This window comes from Anopheles cruzii, chromosome 3 (assembly GCF_943734635.1).
Source record: "Anopheles cruzii chromosome 3, idAnoCruzAS_RS32_06, whole genome shotgun sequence".
Taxonomy (NCBI): domain Eukaryota; kingdom Metazoa; phylum Arthropoda; class Insecta; order Diptera; family Culicidae; genus Anopheles; species Anopheles cruzii.
The window spans coordinates 51,940,931-51,954,509 of record NC_069145.1 but is presented as its reverse complement, the minus strand read 5'-3'; the positions used below and the strand labels follow the sequence as shown (position 1 = coordinate 51,954,509).

The following is a 13,579-nucleotide window of genomic DNA, read 5'->3' as shown; positions in this document are numbered from 1 at the left end:
ATCGCGCAGCAGCAGCTGTAGTAGAAGAGAAAGAACAATAAACACTCAATTGCAGCGGTTGTAATTAATAAGTAATCATTTATTTGTGTATCCCTAGACCACACGCATGACACGTGCGTGCGAAGCAGTGTCAGGATGCAATAATCTTCGTAAAAATAGTACGCCACGCCGACATCTCAGGCGTAAATTTGTTTGTGTGTATGTAGGCGTTGCAATATTCGTTTTTGTAAAATAAAACATGCAACAAAAACTTTGTCGTCCACAACTCTGTTCCTCGCACAGTTACCGAAGAGTACATTTTCCGTGAGCTGCGTGTTCTAATCGTACTCCTCGAACGGATATAGTGCCCCCGGTTCTGTAGATTATTGTTATGAAGTTTTTTGCTTTACGGGGTGCTTGCAAATGCAGTCAAATTACACAAACTCAAACTCGGAGACATTGAGACATTAAGCTACAAATTATACGTTGACGCACGGCGGGTACGTGGTACACGTAGGCCACGTACGCCGTTGGGTCGTTTTAGAAAACTATATTGTAACACATCATTGAATGGGGAAAAGTTAAGGTCGCCACTGCAGAAAGCTACGCAAACTAGGATCCATAATTGTTGAAGATGCGATCGGTGGAGGTAACAGGATAGGTTGTCAGGGGATTCAGAAATTCGGAGATGAACAGTTCATTAACTCGCTCTCCTAGCCGTTCGTAGTACGCTTGACGGAGTTGGCGCTGAATTAATTCTCCTCCAAGGCGTCGTCATTGCTCTTCTCGGCAACGATCGCACTTTCCTCGGTGTCTGTCGTCTCGGTCTTATCTTCTTTCTTTGCATCACTTTCCTTTTCATACCGGTTACCAGTTTCCGATTGTTTGGGAACGTCTTCAGAGCGTTGTCAGGCGTTGTGGACAAGAGAAAATAACAAAAAACGTTTCACATGTGAACAAGTGAGTATTAGGAGAAACAACCAACACTTACCAGCTTTTTCAATGATCATATGACGTTCTTCGGGTGTCAGATGCTCAATTGCTTTCTCATACTCAGACACTTTCTTCTGGAAACACTCCCAGAACGACACATTGTTATCCGGAACTGGGAACATCGTCTTTACGAACGAAAACGCAATGAAAACATTATTCGCAACTAGTTTTTTTAAACGAGAACAACAAAACTCACCTTAAATCGGTTGTAGATCTGCTCGGCTTTAGCACGGATTTGTTGAGCGAAAAAGTCGAACTTCACTTGTTCCGTTTCGGCCATATTCCATGCTTTCGCATTACCAACGTATTTCCGCAACCTCTTCATTGTTTCAACGCAATTGGGGTGCTTTAGCAGGATTATTTGCGTCACTTCCAATTCTATTGGTGAGGTGGGTGAATTAAAAAAAACCATTCGTTTTCAGTGTCTTCCAACAAAAGCTTAATTTAACGTAAAAAAATAAACAATGTTAACGTACTCTGATATTGTTCCAGTAGCCTTACACATCGCTCCGCATCGGCACTGGCCAACTTTACCGACGCCTTGACCTCCATGTTTAGTGCGACAATTTCACGCTCGAGCTTTAGGAAGTACATTCGTTCTTTTTCAATTTTTTCTATAGTTAAAACGACATTAAAGTTGCATTGATTTTCATTAGCGTGAGTGAACCATTGCTGGTCCATTTTTAGTTGCTTCGGCCTCAACCTCAACTTACCAAACACACTTGTTTTCTTGGTTGTAATACCCGTGCCCGCTGGTGTTGCCGGTGCCTTCTCTTTGGCCGGAGCCACATTCGGTGCTTTCTTTTTTGCCGGAGGACCCAGCGATGCACTCTCCTCGTCATCCCCATCCATGAACCGTTTCATCTTAATTTTCCGGCCACTTCGGCTGACTACCTCCTTCGCTTCCGCTTGCCCGGTTGCCACTGGCTCCGCGTTGGGATGTGCAGCATCAGCCTCCTTCTGTACCGCACCGTTGTTTGCAAGAGTGGGCTGTGTGGAACGAGGAATGGCCGGCACAGTAGCATCAGTAACTGGCGCCGTTTTCTTAGTTGTCGGGGATTTGCTTTCCTTTGCTCTTTTCGTGTCACTGTCATTGTGAACGCTATCATCTTCTCGCTGTACCGTGCTTGTATCAAGCACGGTGGAGTTTGCCGATATGCGTGAGTCACTAAACGATGGCTAGAAAGTTCAGCGAAAATCAATGATTCCTCTTCTCCGCGACACTTATTTGTTTCTATTGATTTTGTTTAAGGTGAAAAATCTCCAGCGACTGGCTTACCTCATTCAGGTCACTTCTCATTGCGTATTCGTCTACTCCGGACTGGACAGCGGCTACATCGAAGGAAATCTGTGCATTGACCAGACCAGAGACAGTTGTTAATGTAAAACAGCGTAACCTATCTTAGTCAAAATTATCACAGTGACGAAAAGGGTTATGATAAAACAATGTGTGCCATGATAATTTTTTGGAAGCGCAAAAATTATCTCAAAGCAAAGCTCAAAACGGCAAAATAAAAGTCTACGATTGCACGATAAGATTCATGTATAAATTTAAATGAATTTTGCATGTACAGACGTCGTTTCGTGTAAGCATTATTTTCAATTGTAATTAGACAAATAGCATTACGCAAGTGCAATGAGCCACTTTCAATGACACATGGCTCAAAATTCACGAAGCTGACAGGGCTTTGAGCGATGCACCCTACTTACCGGGCTTGGATCTTCCCCGCTCAGCGCTGCTTCTATCTGTAGCATGGCCTCCTTGAATCCTTTGCGTCGCATAATTTTGTCGGTCGCAAATTTTCCCTTCGATTCTTCGAAGGGAAACAAATCCTCAACCTTGATGTTGGCCCTGAAATAGTAGGAGATGCGAAATGAAGGTGATGTTAGAAGACTTGAATAAATTCCACAACTTTGCGCGTCAATCCTTCTCTAAGCTACATGAATTCCATACTTACGTTTCTCCGGTCCCGTAAAAGTAGACATTGTATTTGCTTTTGTCAATCCTCGTAATCTGTACGCGGTGACGACGGTGTTCGAAATGGCGGAATACGGAGCGAATGTGCGTGCAAGGAAGAGAATGGATATTAGTTTTTCTAGAAGGGAAATTGGGAACAAAATGACTTCGCTCCGAAAAGCAGAACAATTCGACAAGTCCCATGTGCCGCTGCCGGTGCCCGGTGCAGAATGCCCGGAGCATTACATTTTTAGTTTATGTACCTTTGCGGGCCAAGGCGGGTAACCTTTAACTTTCGCAAACACCAAGTCCCCGATGTTGAACGATTTCTTCGACGCCACCATCGCGATCGCAAAGCGCGTTTGTTTACGCGGCGCTATGAACGCTCAGAAATGAAAGAAAAATGAAAACGGAGTTTACGAGGAAAATGTTTTGCCGCGGTATTCCAAACAACACGGATAATCGATGGGTTGCACGCTTTTCTCCGACAATACAATTTGCAGGTGGCCGCGCTCAGTTCCCTGATGTGTCCACTCTCAAAGCCTTAAAAACGTTAGTGTAATCGGAATCGGTCCCAAACACAACCATTGACTTTTCGTTCAGTCGCGCCACTGAATCCTAAACGAATTCGTTAATTTGGAGAACAGGCAGCAGTTTGCTGCAAGGGCTGGCCGATGTCGTGCATTTCAATTCGATCTAAGATCGTTATCACGATAAAATCTCTCGGAGCTTTCAACAACGAAAGGAGCTGTGCTGTTAGAAACAGAAACCGAGTGATCGTGTAAATTGTGAGCTGTGCACCATCGGATAGTGAAAAGTAATTTCAATATCTGAACGAAATTCCCATCGTGCAAAGTTGGCGGGAATATTTCACCAAATCGATCGAAACGATCCATGTTTCGACTTTTGCATCGGGCAACACTGGCTCTCTGCTGTGGTGCTGTTGTCGTCCTTGTCGAACGCCATTCAATGCCCCGAATCGTTTTGTGTGCCAGACAAGCGCCGCTATACGCTCCGCTAATCGTAACCGAGTGGAGTGTTTTTTAATGGCTGTCATTTTCCTATACGCTGGATTTCATTAGACCTCGAAGTAGGAAGAAAGTCACTTTTCTACTCGATCCGTTTCTTTCTTTCGACTTTTTGTGTTTGCAACTATTTGGTGATAAACGAAGCTTGCAATTTGCTTCCATTCCTGTGGCCGAAATCGCGGACGGGTTACACAAACATCATCTTCTGGTCGGGATATTCTTGCGTTGCGTGCGAAAACTGCGAAGAAGGCGTGCGAGAGAAATTAAAATCGTCGAAATTCGTCTACTAACACAGGGTAAGGAGACCATGAGTTATTTTCTTTTCTGACTATGCTCTCTTTGTTGGGACAGCGTTGGGACGGACAGAAATCCTTCGCACAGCCAGAGGCCACGAAGCGTTTGGTGGTGGTTTCCTTTTTTTCCATTGCGGCCACAGCGCACAATATCCGTGGAAAAGTGAAAAAAGCAGCAAACCTTGAATAATCCTCAAGATTGGATTGGCGTTTTGAAGTTGCGTCGATGGGCGGGCTGATGTAAGTGGTGGAAACAGTTTCCACGGTTTCACGATTCCGTTCCTCGCGAGGTGTAAAGAAGTGGTGGTGGGAAGGTGGTGAAACAAAAGAGAATTGTTCCCAGAAATTGTCGTGCAAACAAAAGACAAACATTTCAGTGTGTGATCGAATACATGATTAAACGTGTTCTTAAATTTCTTCAAAACTAACGCGTGCTGAGACAAAAGAACTCATTGGTTTTTTTTCTTCCTTTGGATGTGTTCCCTCTTGCCCGAAGTGTGACATATTCCTCATCGCTGTACGGATTCCGCTAACCGTGCAAGGTGTTCTTGGGACGAGCAGCAGGCGGCAGAGAGACATCGATAGTGGGAAAATTCATTTCGTCTGTACCGCAACGAAACATCCAAAGGCGCACCAGAAATCGACTGGAACACCGTCGTTCCGATGTCTAAATTAAACTCTCACGGGGCTACAGGGCTTAAAAATATCAATCTCGAAGAGGTAAGTGCTCTTCATCCACACTCACGCACGCTCTACTTTTTGGTAGTGTCCAAACGTTTGTTCTACTAATCGAACTCTGCTGGACTGCATATGGTTTCAGATATGGACCGATCTAGAAGGCGGCATCAAGCAGGTCTACAAGCGGGAACATAGCCTCGGCATCGCCCGCTACATGGAGCTCTACACGTAAGTTAGTAACTGCAACCGGAAATAGATGGGCGCTTGTTTTTGAAACGCAGTTTCTTCAAAAAATCGTGATCGTAGTTTCAAGAGTTACAGAGTTGTGGCACAATGTTCACCAGGAAAACACTCTCTGTTGTTTGTGCCACGGATAAACAGTTACTGTAAATTGGTTGTGTATGTGTGTTGGTACCGTGCATATCCTTGACCCCGGTAGTGACTTCAAAAGGCATTCGTAGTAGCTTCAGTAACAGATGTGGGGGTTCGTGATTGGGCACGGGATGGGATAGTGGATAAGGAAGTGTACTGAGTTGTTGGCCTGTGTGTAAGGTAAAGATTGCATGGGGCGGCCTATAAGTGATTGTGAGACGTGCGTCCGTGCATGTGTGCCGCGTTTTGTCGCCTGAGATACACTCAAGGAACTGAACTCCACGTAAGAGAAACGACAAACAACACACCGTTGGCGTAACGAGATTACCAATGCGGAAGCACAAGAGGTCGATGCGTCCACCGACAGCAGACTCACTCGTGATGTCGCGTGAGCTCGCCAATGCATGCCCATGCACTCCGTCTGTCTGGTCTCCATATTTTGTGTTTCGGTACGGTGGAAAAAAACCAAATGTTTTTGTGTCTTCTCTGCTCTCGATTACGATTGTTTGTTTATCTGTTGCAAGCGCACAGTTCGCTCTTGTTTCGTAGTTCTCTCCGTCCTTAAAGCAAATCATAGCACCATAGAACCGTCACTGCACTCTGCCAAACATCGGCGACTTCGAGTGCCAAAGTGTCGTTCTATTTTTAATGATTTCTATTTTCCCGGTTGGAATTTCGCTTCTACCGTCACTCTTGGCAACGGTAGAGTATGGTGTCCCTCTCACCGCCACCTCCGCCTGAGTACGCATTGGAATCTCGAAAACTTCGAATTACTGCGTCCCTTTCCTAGAGCGGAACAATGATTTAAAACAGGCGCAGGTTACAAAACAGGATTATGCTTGGTTAGAGAAATGCAGACATCAATGAACATGATCGGTAAAATAGATATTTAGAACCCCAGATTGAACAAAATAGCAAGGTTTTGGCTGAATTACTTTGGGCCTTGATTGGGAATAGATCCTTTTTCTCTTCCAATAACTATTCTTTGCATAATACCATGCTCACTTTGATGCTTTGTAATGCAGCGCACTTTGATGAAGTGTCGCTACGCAACGGGTTGGAATTGCCTCCATTTCTAGAATGATTTAATTGTGCTATTTACACCAACAGACATGTTTACAACTACTGCACGAGCGTCCACCAGCAACCGAGCTGTCGTACCGCAGCGTCAAAAGTATCGAAAAAGGGTCTAACCGCGCCACCCGGTGGTGCTCAGCTGGTGGGTCAGGAGCTGTACAAGCGACTGAAGGAATTCCTAGAGAACTATCTCGTACGGTTGCACCAAAATGGCATCGATTTGATGGACGAGGAAGTGCTGAGCTTCTACACCAAGCGCTGGGAGGAGTATCAGTTCTCCAGCAAAGTGTTGAACGGTGTCTGCGCCTATCTCAACCGACACTGGGTGAAACGTGAGTGCGAGGAGGGTCGCAAGGACGTGTACGAGATTTACCAGCTGGCGTTGGTCACCTGGCGCGGCAACCTCTTCAAGCATCTCAACAAACAAGTGACTAACGCTGTACTGAAGCTGATCGAACGCGAGCGAAATGGCGAAACGATCAACTCACGTCTGGTTTCGGGTGTCATCAACTGCTACGTCGAACTTGGGCTTAACGAGGAAGATCCGCACGCCAAGGGACAGAATTTGTCCGTCTATAAGGAAAGCTTCGAAAACATTTTCCTGGAGGACACAGAACGGTACGTATGCGTTAGATTAATTGCTGGTTGCGCACTGTTTTGCCCAGAAAAGAACCGAAGAACCATTTTTTCCTTGCGCAGGTTCTATACTCGTGAAAGTGCCGAGTTTCTGCGGGAGAATCCTGTCACCGAGTACATGAAGCGAGTGGAGTTGCGCTTGAATGAGGAGCAAAAGCGCGTCCAAGTTTATCTGCACGAGAGCACTCTGGAGCGTTTGGCAGAAAAATGCGAACGGGTGCTGATTCAGAACCATCTCGATCAGTTCCGAACGGAGTTTCAGAACTTACTAGACTCGGACAAGAATCAGGACTTGGGCAGGATGTACTCGCTCGTTGCTCGAATTAAGGCGGGTCTGTTTGAGCTGAAAGAGATACTGGAAACACACATTCACAACCAAGGCTTGGCCGCCATAGAGAAGTGCGGTGATTCTGCTGTCAATGTAAGTGAGACTAACGCAATCGGTTCGCAGGCCAATCGAACGCAATTCATTGTTTCTTCTCTTTTGTTTCGCACCCCTTCGCCTTCCGTAAAAGGATCCAAAAGTTTACGTCCAAACCATTCTGGAGGTTCACAAAAAATACAATGCCCTTGTACTTACTGCGTTCAACAACGACAGCGGTTTCGTGGCGGCGCTTGATAAGGCATGCGGCAAATTCATCAACACGAATGCCGTCACCGAGCTTAGTAGAAGCGCCAGTAAGAGCCCCGAACTGTTGGCCAAATACTGTGATCTACTGCTAAAAAAATCGAGCAAAAACCCGGAAGAAGCCGAACTGGAGGATACTCTCAATCAAGTGGTACGCCGGGTTTCGTTACATAAGCCTCGTTTCGTCGTGGGCTAGTTCTGAAACTGTTTATCTCCTCTTTTCCGCCAGATGGTTGTTTTTAAGTACATCGAAGACAAGGATGTGTTCCAGAAGTTCTATAGTAAGATGCTGGCAAAGCGCCTCTGTCATCACATGTCGGCCAGCGACGACGCAGAAGCATCCATGATTTCCAAGTTGAAGCAGGCATGCGGTTTCGAGTACACTAGCAAGTTGCAGCGCATGTTCCAGGACATTGGGGTGTCGAAGGATCTTAACGAGCAGTACCGGCAGCACCACGAGAAACTGAAGGATACTCGAGGCACAGGACAGAACGAAATCGATTTCAGTATCCTGGTGCTGTCTTGCGGGTCGTGGCCATTCAATCAAAGTTTTACCTTCTCCTTGCCTTTTGAGGTACGTCATAGAACGCATAATGTGGACGGAGGTTTTCACAACCACAACTCGGGGTTTGTCTGTTTTGCAGCTGGAACAATCCGTTCACCGATTCAACAACTTCTACGCCAAGCAACATTCCGGGCGCAAGCTAAACTGGTTGTATAACATGTGTCGCGGAGAACTCATTACCAACTGCTTTCGAATGCGATACACGCTACAGGTAACATACGTGTTCCGATGCTCTCTTCCAATCCACAATTAATGTTACCGTGTAAATTGTCTGATGGAATGACGTTTGTTTACATTTCAGGCCAGTACCTTTCAAATGGCCGTTTTGCTACAGTTCAACGAGGAAACTGTGTGGAGTATTAAGCAGTTGGGAGAAAATACTGGTAGGTGTTACTCAGGAGTTGAATTGCAATTTTTAATTTGGAAAAACTTAAACACAAATACACTTCAATATCAATTGTAGTAATTTACACTTTAGCTCGAGTGCGGCACAGTTGTCTTTCGTCACTTGTTGAGTTGCAATCACCACAATCTGCTTTTTTCTTCCCTCTGCAGGCATTAACAATGAAAATCTTGTACAAGTGCTGCAAATTTTACTCAAAACCAAGCTTTTGACCTGCTACGACGACGAAGCCAAATTGCAGCCAAGTTCAACGATTGAGCTGAACAGAGACTTTAAGAAGTGAGTTCCACGACGGATAAACTTTGTGCAAAACTAGGAGTTCTCAACATCATTAAATTTCTTTTTTATTTTCATCCAACAGTCGAAAGCTTCGTATCAACATCAATTTCCCGCTCAAGACGGAACTGAAGGTAGAGCAAGAGGCGACTCACAAAAACATCGAAGAAGATCGCAAGATTCTCATCCAGGCCGCCATCGTAAGGATCATGAAGATGCGCAAGATACTGAACCATACGCAGCTCGTCGGCGAAGTGCTGAATCAACTGTCAACGCGGTTTAAACCGAAGATTCAAGTGATTAAGGTAGGATTGCCGGTCCGGTATTTTTACTGTTTTAGTTCTTTCTAAGTTTCATCGTGCATCATCAAACTGATTATTTTGTTTCATGTCCATTTCCATTTCCAGAAATGCATTGATATTCTGATAGAGAAAGAATATCTAGAGCGCCAGGAAGGACAAAAGGATACCTACAGTTATCTGGCCTGATCAGTGATAGTTTTAATCTGTAGTGTAGTTATCTAATCGCGTACTTTCAATATGTCGTCCTTAAGTTACATAAGCGTACAAAAAAAAAAACAAAAAAAAATCGGTAGCGGACAGAACAAAACTGACGACTTATTGTGCTGCATGAGAGAGGAAAATACGACGACATATATTTGAAACATTTCAAATATTTAAGATGATAAAAACCAACCGCATTCATCCCACGTGATGTGATAACATTCGATCGCATTCGTATACATTTTGAGCAGCGAAATCCTCCGCATACCCCTATATTCTCTAACCACACGAGCGATGCCACGAAACAGGAAATGTGAGTGCATCGAGAGTAATTCATCTGCTGATGTGTATGAATATGTATAAAAACGATAATAATTAAAAAAAAACTGCACCATGAAGGTCACTGCTAGATTGAGCGAAACACAAGAAGAACAGCGAAATGCGGAACAACTCCTGCAATAGTTTAAAACGTGGACAAATTCTTAGCCAACCAACCAAACGATTGGTGAACGCGATATTTAGTAGGTGATTAGCGTAAGCCGAGTTGTGGAAACTGGTAAACTGAAAACTGATCTACGAATATAATAGAACATTGTTTTTCCTTCCAATAATCTCAAGCGACAGTTTGTTGTTTCGTTATTTTTCGAAATTTACGTTCAACTATCATTTTGTAGGACAATTGTTTGCAAATGCGGCATGCGGCTGGTGAGTCATTGGACCGTTTCTGCCATTTGATATTCGATAAATTTGTTGCCCATCCTAAGAGCATAACATTTCCATTGAATGATTTTTGAATTGTCGCGTATAAGTTTTTTTAGTCTTGTGAAGCAAAGCAGTTTTGGAAATGGTTTAATTTAGTTATTTTCGCGCAAAAGTTATCGCGATGAAGTTTTTCGTGTAATATGTTTTCGGTCATTTGTTAGTTGTAAAAGATATGTTGTTCTTGACTATATTCATCTTTCTCTGTTGGAGTGATCGATTGCAATCTTTTTTTGGGAGCGTAGAGAAAAACTGGTTAAGATCTATGTGTTAAAAAGAGGAAAAACGATTAGGCAGTTCGCCGAATGAGCGTTGAACCGTTGAGCATTGAGTTTTAAATTTTCCCCACCTCTTCTTACTGCACTGTCTGAGTTCCATTAAAATGCAATAAAATTTGTCTGCTAAACCCATGTCCTGTATTTACCAACCGCTTTATGTTAGGGAAAAAGTGGCTACAGAAAAATAAAAACTGATTCAGAACAACGTTTATTAGTTTGACCTCTAAACGGTGACGAGAATAAAATGAACAACAAAAGTTTGGCAAAAACCAGTAAAATGGAAAGAAGGAAAAAAGAGCAAATTGCTTAGCGCTAAACATTGCACAGTATCTACGATCCAGTCAAATAAAGAAAACGAAACAAAAACACAAAAATACAAAAACGTTACACCACCACGAAGTTACTTATACGACCGGCAGTGTTTGCCAAAAGATTCAGATACAGGTCCAAGAATGTTATTTTTTGATTCTTTTAATAATATCTATTATTTTCAATCCCTGAAAGATTAATAAGCATGTAGTATTATCGGCGTTACTGCTCTATCGTTTGTGTTGAATTCGAATCTGTGAAATTCTTCCGAGATGCATTTTAGCTTTTAATCTTTCTCCCAGACAGGCATGATTCAACCTGTGTTAGTTTATTCATTCCTATTTTCTCTTTTTTCAATTGTATTTTCATACATTTGTGCTATATGTCTCATTGGTGGTTTGTCAGTAAATTTCGAAGAAAGCGGACAATTAAGGCAAACAAGGCTTTAGTTGTTCGTTCAAAATCTGTGGTTGCAGAACTCGGTCGATTCGATTGTCGATCAATTGCCTGGCAGCCATAATGATTGGGTCTAATAGTATCTGAACAGTGGCTTTCTGTATATTTTCATATCTTAGATTTGGTGATGCTTGTTGGTGGGAATACGAAATGAGTCTTCGAATCTGCTTCCACATCATCGATGGGCGAGTAATGGTTGCTCGTAATGGGCGAGTAATGGAGTAACGGTTGCTCTACAGACATTTTATGCACTCACACTCATGCCTTTGTTCTTTGTTAAATTTTTGTGAATTCAGTTTGGTTTCAAATTAGGTATGTTGTTGGAATTTATGACGATCTGAATTATTTCTCAGGACGTTTTTCAGGAAGGGTTACCGTTCTTGACGAACCCCTTATATTATTCTATTACTTTTTGTCTGATTCTGCAAGCAAATTCGTTAAAAGAAAATGTTATAGCAAGGAGACAAGTTTTGATTTAATTCGATTTGAATTTGAAACAATTCGAAAACTCTGTCAATTGTCAAATGAAAGAAAAAAAACAACTGTCAAAAGAAACGTCTAAGCATCGCGTGATGCTGTCATTCGAGATATCGAGCATACGGTTTTGTTGGTACAAAATTTCCTGACTCAATTGGATTTGGATACACTTGTGAGAGACGAAGCTTCTATACCAAAATTCGGTAAGTACGATAAGTAAAGTACGATCTTTCTTCTTGCAACATGTTATTGGATGTGCATTATTTCACAGCAATGACTGGCCGCGAAGGTGGTAAAAAGAAACCCTTGAAGGCTCCGAAAAAGGATCAGGGGGAGTTAGACGAAGAAGATGTGGCTTTCAAACAGAAACAAAAGGAGCAGCAGAAAGCACTGGATGCAGCCAAGCAGAAGGCTTCGAAAGGCGGACCTTTGCTGCAAGGGGGAATTAAAAAGTCGGGCAAGAAGTGAATGCGAACTCGGCCACAAGGGTTTCGTATAATTACTAACCATCAATGCTAAAGACCATAACAAGAAGCACGTTTCTCTGATACTGGGTTACGAAAAATGATGATTTAAAAGAACTGCATTTCTGTTGGTCCTATTGCTACTACACTCCCGCGCCTTTTTTGTTTCATGGATCAATAAATCTCGATTAAAAACAGGGCTATATGGTTATATTCGACCGTTTACGGAGTTATTATTTGTTGCTTTTGAATAAATACATATCTTTAAGAATAACGATTACATTACACGGATGAGAGCTGGGGTTGGTGGAAGATGATACGACATTGCGTTCACTGCACACGCTAGACTCTCGATCGGACCGAGAGTGTCCTGTGCCGTCAGTTCGCTATTGGAATGAAGTTATCGTAGTACGATTTGGTGAACTCGATCATCAAATCGAGCATTGCGTGCGGTACAAAGTCGGGATTCCCCTGGCCACCTTCTACACGTCCATCGGCAGTGTAACGCATGTAGCTAGCAATCGTCGTCTCCGGTGGAACAATAGCACCATCCTCGATGATGCAGTTATCTTTCAACACACATCGGCGGCCCTAAGGAGATGCACACGTAGTACACAAAAATGAAACAGGACGAAGGCTCGAGAATGTGTTTTGGCACTTACGATGACGGCATTCTTGCCGATGTAAACATATGAACCGATCGAGGCGGCTGAAACAACAGCACCTTCACCGATAAACACGTGATCGCCGATTACCAATGGGAAAAATGCAACTCCTTTGCTGAACTGCTTATACGGTGGCCTGACGACGGAACCCTTCGAGATGACGCAGTACCGCCCGGTGCGGACGGCGGCCAAGTCGCCCCGGATGATTGCCCCACTCTGCACGATCACCTTGCCGTGAAGGACGATGTTCTGCGAGCCACATAGAATGGTCTGTCGGCTAACTTTGTTGCCAGAAGCAGTTTCGACGTACTCATCCTTATTGTAGTACGTGCTTAGTTCCATCATGAGGTCAGAGTGAAAAGCGTTCCACAATGACCTAATTGTTTTCCTCGCAGGTTTCAAATGTAAACAAAGTTTTTTCTCTGCATAAGAAACGTCAAACGCTATCAGTACAGGGTAACTCATCTTTATATATAGCTTTTTATTGATTTTCACCGGACACACTTTGCACACTAATAATGTTTAATATAATAATAATGTTATTGTAATTATGAGTATGTATTTTATTTTCGCATACAAACTAATTTATTTTGCACTGCTAACTAATTTGTGTGTACTTACCGTGCCTTCTGGAATAGAAAAAGGCCATACACCTGACAATCGTACTATTTTAGTACTATTTTATACGTTGTAGTTTTCTCATTTTTGCCGCTGTGAATGCAAAAATAGTATGGCCAGCTTCGAAAAAACGAATGAGGAACAAGTAGGAGAATCTTAATACAT

The 13,579-nt window shown here is 43.3% G+C and overlaps 4 protein-coding genes across 5 annotated transcripts; 2 read left to right on the top strand and 2 right to left on the bottom strand.

The window, feature by feature from the left end:
• Window positions 1-93: 93 nt before the first annotated feature.
• On the bottom strand, window positions 94-3,490 carry LOC128272272 (PC4 and SFRS1-interacting protein-like). The gene is made up of 9 exons (XM_053010047.1): window positions 3,193-3,490; window positions 2,931-2,986; window positions 2,683-2,824; window positions 2,252-2,320; window positions 1,686-2,151; window positions 1,449-1,586; window positions 1,169-1,350; window positions 971-1,097; window positions 94-874 (listed from the first exon to the last, which is right to left on the bottom strand). The coding sequence occupies exons 1-9, from the start codon at window positions 3,271-3,273 to the stop codon at window positions 732-734; spliced, it is 1,404 nt and encodes a 467-aa protein (XP_052866007.1). The 5' UTR covers window positions 3,274-3,490; the 3' UTR covers window positions 94-731.
• A 528-nt stretch (window positions 3,491-4,018) lies between these two features.
• On the top strand, window positions 4,019-9,495 carry LOC128273926 (cullin-1). Of its 2 annotated transcripts, XM_053011999.1 has the most exons (12): window positions 4,019-4,253; window positions 4,747-4,970; window positions 5,071-5,156; window positions 6,411-6,995; window positions 7,077-7,434; window positions 7,529-7,792; window positions 7,871-8,215; window positions 8,286-8,417; window positions 8,508-8,589; window positions 8,762-8,888; window positions 8,971-9,190; window positions 9,293-9,495. In XM_053011999.1, the coding sequence occupies exons 2-12, from the start codon at window positions 4,914-4,916 to the stop codon at window positions 9,371-9,373; spliced, it is 2,337 nt and encodes a 778-aa protein (XP_052867959.1). In that variant the 5' UTR covers window positions 4,019-4,253; window positions 4,747-4,913; the 3' UTR covers window positions 9,374-9,495. The 2 variants fall into 2 exon arrangements, with proteins under 2 accessions (XP_052867959.1, XP_052867960.1); XM_053012000.1 differs by lacking the exons at window positions 4,019-4,253; window positions 4,747-4,970; window positions 5,071-5,156 and adding an exon at window positions 5,475-5,583.
• A 2,345-nt stretch (window positions 9,496-11,840) lies between these two features.
• LOC128271744 (translation machinery-associated protein 7 homolog) lies at window positions 11,841-12,344 on the top strand. The gene is made up of 2 exons (XM_053009372.1): window positions 11,841-11,870; window positions 11,939-12,344. The coding sequence occupies exon 2, from the start codon at window positions 11,941-11,943 to the stop codon at window positions 12,133-12,135; it is 195 nt and encodes a 64-aa protein (XP_052865332.1). The 5' UTR covers window positions 11,841-11,870; window positions 11,939-11,940; the 3' UTR covers window positions 12,136-12,344.
• Window positions 11,985-13,173, bottom strand: LOC128271743 (dynactin subunit 5). The gene is made up of 2 exons (XM_053009371.1): window positions 12,794-13,173; window positions 11,985-12,722 (listed from the first exon to the last, which is right to left on the bottom strand). The coding sequence occupies exons 1-2, from the start codon at window positions 13,139-13,141 to the stop codon at window positions 12,510-12,512; spliced, it is 561 nt and encodes a 186-aa protein (XP_052865331.1). The 5' UTR covers window positions 13,142-13,173; the 3' UTR covers window positions 11,985-12,509.
• Between the last annotated feature and the right edge of the window lie 406 nt (window positions 13,174-13,579).

What these genes read in the sequence shown, in the direction of transcription:
- LOC128272272 (XM_053010047.1), bottom strand. Translation starts at nt 3,273, where the DNA reads ATGGTGGCGTCGAAGAAATCGTTCAACATCGGGGACTTGGTGTTTGCG. An exon ending in TGAGAAGTGACCTGAATGAG is followed by an intron (nt 2,152 to 2,251) that starts GTAAGCCAGTCG and finishes TGAACTTTCTAG; the next exon opens with CCATCGTTTAGTGACTCACG. An exon ending in CAAGAAAACAAGTGTGTTTG is followed by an intron (nt 1,587 to 1,685) that starts GTAAGTTGAGGT and finishes TTTTAACTATAG; the next exon opens with AAAAAATTGAAAAAGAACGA.
- LOC128273926 (XM_053011999.1), top strand. Translation starts at nt 4,914, where the DNA reads ATGTCTAAATTAAACTCTCACGGGGCTACAGGGCTTAAAAATATCAAT. An exon ending in AAAATATCAATCTCGAAGAG is followed by an intron (nt 4,971 to 5,070) that starts GTAAGTGCTCTT and finishes ATATGGTTTCAG; the next exon opens with ATATGGACCGATCTAGAAGG. An exon ending in GCAGTTGGGAGAAAATACTG is followed by an intron (nt 8,590 to 8,761) that starts GTAGGTGTTACT and finishes TTCCCTCTGCAG; the next exon opens with GCATTAACAATGAAAATCTT.
- LOC128271744 (XM_053009372.1), top strand. Translation starts at nt 11,941, where the DNA reads ATGACTGGCCGCGAAGGTGGTAAAAAGAAACCCTTGAAGGCTCCGAAA.
- LOC128271743 (XM_053009371.1), bottom strand. Translation starts at nt 13,141, where the DNA reads ATGATGGAACTAAGCACGTACTACAATAAGGATGAGTACGTCGAAACT. An exon ending in TCGGCAAGAATGCCGTCATC is followed by an intron (nt 12,723 to 12,793) that starts GTAAGTGCCAAA and finishes GCATCTCCTTAG; the next exon opens with GGCCGCCGATGTGTGTTGAA.